The following is a 5343-nucleotide window of genomic DNA, read 5'->3' as shown; positions in this document are numbered from 1 at the left end:
CCTTCTTGACTAGTTTTGGTAGATTTTTTCATGCACACACTCTCACATATATGTGATGTAGCAGCTCGTGTAAAATTTTCAAAAATTTTACGTTCCAGGGATAAGGCTACCCATAGGGGATAATAAGCGTAAAAAGGGTTGACCGCCTCGATCGGGACACAAACGTTATCGAAAATATGTGATTTTTTTACTATAACCATATTTCACTATACGTAACACATCATGCGGACAAATTTGCAAAATTCTATTTATAAGATATAGTTGCTTCACAACTGCATACATTTGCAAAAAGACCACTAAACAAGTTATACCACATTAGTAGACATGTTGTGGTTCCAATATCTAAAATTCAAATTATGAAATTTCGACCGTCGGATGTGATCAGCATATATAAATACAGATATGGTAAAAAATTCACCGAATTTTGATAAAGTTTGGGTCTCAATCGATAACATATTTAATTATGTATATTAAAAATATCTATAAATAATATAATTTCTTTATAATATATATATATTCGGTTTTTCGGTTCGGTTTCGGTTTTCAAACGTCCCAAACCAAAACCACACCAAATCTTTCGGTTTGGTGCGGTTTTTTTTTTCTTCGGTTTTTTTCGGTTATGGTTCGGTTATGGTTAAGTTTTTTTTCGGTTTTCGGTTTTCAATTAACACCCCTAGTGCAGAGTAGAAGACATGCAAACCAAGTTCTTTATTCTAAAATTAAAAGTAGACACTCCAATATAAAAGGGGAAATTAGCTTGTAGGTTCATGTGATGGTACGGTCTCCTGACTGATTTTCTTCGCAGGGCTATCTTGGTATTATGAATAGTATACCAGTTTTTTGTTTACCCTCTTTTCAGATTTACAGCCCTGCATGCTTCTAGTAAGTTTTCGGTGTTAGAGAGGTTGTCTATTGCCACGTGTCAAAGAAAGAGTGTGCCATATCACCATTATCTTATTTATCAATGAGAGGTTATTGAAATCCAAGCATGAACACCATCCTGCGAAAAACCTCTACCTCTCAATTAACACATTCTATCCAATCTTCATCCCACAGAAGCCCCGCCAAAGCTTACCATACAATCCTGTACGCCACTGATCAATAGGTCAAACAGATGAGATAGAAAATAGTCAGCATGATCCATCAATCTCGCTAGTGAGGACTACCGCATATTGTACAGCCCACCACACCCTATCAATAGTCACACATGGAACCAGAAATTTAAAGGGCTTGGTATCTGTAACCAGTTTTGAGTTCACTCAGTTTGAGTTGCTGACAAGCTCTCTGTCATGGCCAAACCAGTTTCAATCGAAGTGTACAACCCAAATGGGAAGTACAGAGTTGTCAGCACAAAACCCATGCCTGGGACTCGCTGGATCAATCTCCTAATTGAACAAGACTGTAGAGTTGAAGTAATTTTCTCATTCTTGCTCAGTGTCTTTGTTCATTTTGGATTATTGGGTATGTGAATGTGGCCGTAAAGTGTTTAACTTTGTCTTTAGATATGCACCCAGAAGAAAACTATTCTGTCTGTTGAGGACATCATTGCTCTTATTGGTGACAAGTGTGATGGAGTCATTGGGCAGGTAATATTGGGTTCCTTGAAGCTTTGTTCTTTGTGGTGTTTTGGTTTGGATTTTTGGAGTTAGAGTGGTTGAGTAGTGGTTTTGGTTTTGGTTTTGGGTTTTCAGTTGACTGAAGATTGGGGTGAGACTTTGTTCTCAGCACTGAGCAGAGCTGGAGGTAAAGCTTTTAGTAACATGGCTGTTGGGTATAACAATGTTGATGTCAATGCTGCTAACAAGTATGGAGTTGCTGTTGGAAACACTCCTGTAAGTTTAAATGTTTTTTTCTTCTTTATTAATCTTTTGAATGAAAGATGAATTCAGTGCTTTCTTGTCAAGTTCTATACTTTTATCTGTTTTGATGGTGCAAGTTGTTTATACATGTCTGTTTGTCTAGTATTAGCTGGGTTGATTACTTTGTTTCACATATCTTTAATTACTGAACCCAACATGCTTGCTAATATTATTACTTGCTTGACGATGCCAGTTAGTGATCACAAGTTCACAACCGTGTTAGTTAATTCAAAGAAGTAATACTAGTTTTCACGTTGAGGGCTATTGTCAGAGATTTTATGTGTGCAAAACAAGTACCTGTTATGATTTATTAGAAATATTTAGCAAATGATGTTGTGGGGGAAATTGAAATGAATTATGGCTGATATGGTTAGGGAGTACTTACAGAAACTACAGCAGAGCTGGCAGCTTCACTCTCAGTATCGGCTGCTAGGAGAATAGTGGAAGCAGATGAGTTTATGAGGGCGGGCTTATATGATGGATGGCTTCCTAATCTGTATGGCTATGATGTTCAATGGAATTAATTTATCTTCAATTATTTGCATGCACTTTTTTGATACATGACTTATGCATTTCATGTGTCTCTCACTGTTGATTTTTTTCCTTTACAACCACAGGTTTGTGGGAAACCTGCTGAAAGGGCAGACTGTTGGTGTGATTGGAGCTGGTCGTATAGGGTCTGCATATGCCAGAATGATGGTAATTTTCTTGATCCAACATCTTGAATCTATCTAGATAGATATGTTAGTGGTTGCATGATATGTATGTTGGTATAGCGATTAGCACACACAAACCTATTAACAGGAATTTGACATCGAAAGTTTTTGGTGCTAAATTTTGAATAAACAATTTCTGGTATTGTACAACCACGTAACTGAGAGTCGTTAAAAGATTTAGGAAAACTATTGCTACCTAACTACCTATTCATGCTTCACTACATTTAACGTGCAACCATAACCTACAATGCTAGTGATTGTTGAACCTAATGCTTGGACAAATGACTTATATAGGTTGATGGATAAATCTACTAAATTAAATGCACAATAGATACAGTTCCACCATAATGGTTTCCTCAAATTGCTGATTTTTTTTATAAGTTTCTCACTAATGATCCTAATCATTGATTCAATCCATATCTGTCTGATATATAAGTATGCTTATGGGATTAAAATCTGTGTTGATCTCACCAGGTTGAAGGTTTCAAGATGAACCTAATCTACTATGATCTGTACCAGGCTACACGACTAGAAAAATTTGTTACAGGCATGTCACAGTCACTTCATTGCATAAATCATCCTCTCACTTCTTGCTGATACATGTATGCTCCCTGTTCCAGCTTATGGTCAGTTCCTACTAGCCAATGGCGAAACCCCTGTGACTTGGAAAAGAGCAGCAAGCATGGATGAAGTGCTCCGAGAAGCAGATGTGGTATGGTGCGCGTGCGCACACACACACACACACACACACACTCTCTCTCTCTCTCTCTCCCAATACTGCGCTTTGTTTTTCACTTTTTTGTTCTCTTTTTATGTGGTGCTTACTTTGTGGTTATTGATTCTCATACTAGATAAGCCTTCACCCAATTCTTGATAAAACCACTTATCATCTGATCAACAAAGAAAGTTTAGCAACTATGAAGAAGGTGAAGTTTGAACTTCTTTTTTATTTATAATAACTCTGATGTTATGGTTACTTTTATGTATCTATATGTTGAGTAATAAGCAATATATGTTTACAGGAAGCTGTCCTTGTTAACTGTAGCAGAGGGCCTGTGGTTGATGAGGTCGCTCTTGTGGAGCATTTGAAAAAAAATCCCATGTTTCGAGTTGGTCTTGACGTCTTTGAGGTAGTGAAACCCACGTTCTCGGTTTAGTTCTGATATTATTGCTGACACCATCTCTAACATCTATATTGGTTCACCAATTTTGTATCAGGATGAGCCTTACATGAAACCTGGGCTTGCTGACATGAAGAATGCTATTGTGGTACCTCACATTGCTTCTGCTTCCAAGGTATTATGGATTTGCATTGTTCAAAGTTTGAATGGTTAAGAGATCAAGATTTTTTATACTGAAAGTAACTTTGTCCGGATGCTCCCGTATTTGTTTACAGTGGACTCGAGAGGGAATGGCAACATTGGCTGCGCTTAATGTCCTGGTATGCCACTAATATGACTGTTGGAGAATGAAAAGAAGATTAAGTTGACATAATCTGAAATAGCTAACAACATGCAAAGATGGGTTCTAAAAGAATAAACTTTGGCAGGAAAGTACTCACTGCATCTACAATGCTATTGTACAGGGAAAAATCAAAGGATATCCAGTTTGGTCTGATCCGAATCGGGTAGAACCATTCCTGAACGAGAATGCTCCACCACCAGCTGCCAGTCCTAGCATTGTTAATTCCAAGGCCTTGGGTAATAATATCTTCAAAACTGTCAATGCATATGAAATACACAGGTTGATTTTCTTTGCTGAACTTTCTGTTTACTGCAGGATTACCAGTTTCAAGGCTTTGAGCATTGATGTAATGGGCCACGTTTTGAGCCTTCCTGGTACAAATGGAGCAATTGTTATGCGTGGAACAAGGCTCTTGCGATACTGCGAATATCTGGAGTTCTTGCAAAAGATGTATGATTGAAAGATGTATGTGGTCAAACGTGTATCTACAAAGCTGTCTCATAAATATTGGCTTTATAATCCTGTATTCCTGTTATATATGAGGTTGTTTATGAATGTTTTATTCTATCTGCGCAATATGGTTTGAGAAGTAGTCATCACCTGGTTACTTATAGTTGAGGCTTTCCACGATTGATGCAACTTTGGTTAGGCAGCAATAAAGAAATCTGAAAGACGTTTTGGTGCAAAACAATTTTATTATATCTTATCCAGAACTTGATCCTAGCACATACTGTACTAAAAAATGAACTTCAACAATAAGAGAAGAATTTAAAGAGAAAATTAGAGAAAACCCCAATGTAGGAGACCCATTTTAAGATAAACCCACACCTTTTACACCCAATTCATATTTTAAACTTTTCATATAAATTATATGTTTGTAATTAATATTTTTACCAAGTCTAATTTGCCCTTTAGCATCTTTTTGTAGTTGAATTTGAAATTGTTAACTAAACTTAAATCTTATTAACTCTATTTCAATCAATTTCATCTATTAATTTATCTTAATTTGGTGACTTGAGCATATATATAGTCATTACAAAACTATTTCATTGGAAACAAAAGTTTGTAGTTCTTGATCTCATTAGTAGGTATATTCCTTCCAATATTGTAAAATTGAGAGAATTTGATATAAAGATGGAGAATATGATTTTAAAAAATGATGAGGCTGATTATGTATACGGTACTTTCCGCCATTTCTCCGAGTGATAGTTGAGGAAGAGTTTTGAATAATACAAGACAAGTCATGTTTGTGGAATCCATGTTTACACTTTGTGTTTCTTATCATAAGGTACATATCTTAATAT

At 36.3% G+C, this 5343-nt stretch overlaps 1 protein-coding gene across 1 annotated transcript; it reads left to right on the top strand.

Annotated features, from left to right (window-relative positions):
• Positions 1–1093: 1093 nt before the first annotated feature.
• LOC126795921 (glycerate dehydrogenase) lies at positions 1094–4601 on the top strand. The gene is made up of 13 exons (XM_050522649.1): positions 1094–1412; positions 1503–1586; positions 1692–1832; positions 2234–2355; positions 2477–2558; positions 3050–3122; positions 3196–3287; positions 3427–3501; positions 3598–3705; positions 3794–3871; positions 3972–4016; positions 4161–4275; positions 4355–4601. Exons 1-13 carry the CDS (start codon positions 1290–1292, stop codon positions 4375–4377), a joined length of 1161 nt encoding a protein of 386 aa, XP_050378606.1. The 5' UTR covers positions 1094–1289; the 3' UTR covers positions 4378–4601.
• The last annotated feature ends 742 nt before the right edge of the window (positions 4602–5343 follow it).

Source organism: Argentina anserina, chromosome 5 (genome assembly GCF_933775445.1).
Source record: "Argentina anserina chromosome 5, drPotAnse1.1, whole genome shotgun sequence".
NCBI lineage: Eukaryota > Viridiplantae > Streptophyta > Magnoliopsida > Rosales > Rosaceae > Argentina > Argentina anserina.
The sequence above is the reverse complement of the archived record's forward strand: the minus strand, read 5'-3'. Positions and strand labels throughout refer to the sequence as shown.

What these genes read in the sequence shown, in the direction of transcription:
- LOC126795921 (XM_050522649.1), top strand. Translation starts at nt 1,290, where the DNA reads ATGGCCAAACCAGTTTCAATCGAAGTGTACAACCCAAATGGGAAGTAC. An exon ending in TGGCTGCGCTTAATGTCCTG is followed by an intron (nt 4,017 to 4,160) that starts GTATGCCACTAA and finishes GCTATTGTACAG; the next exon opens with GGAAAAATCAAAGGATATCC. An exon ending in TGTTAATTCCAAGGCCTTGG is followed by an intron (nt 4,276 to 4,354) that starts GTAATAATATCT and finishes TGTTTACTGCAG; the next exon opens with GATTACCAGTTTCAAGGCTT.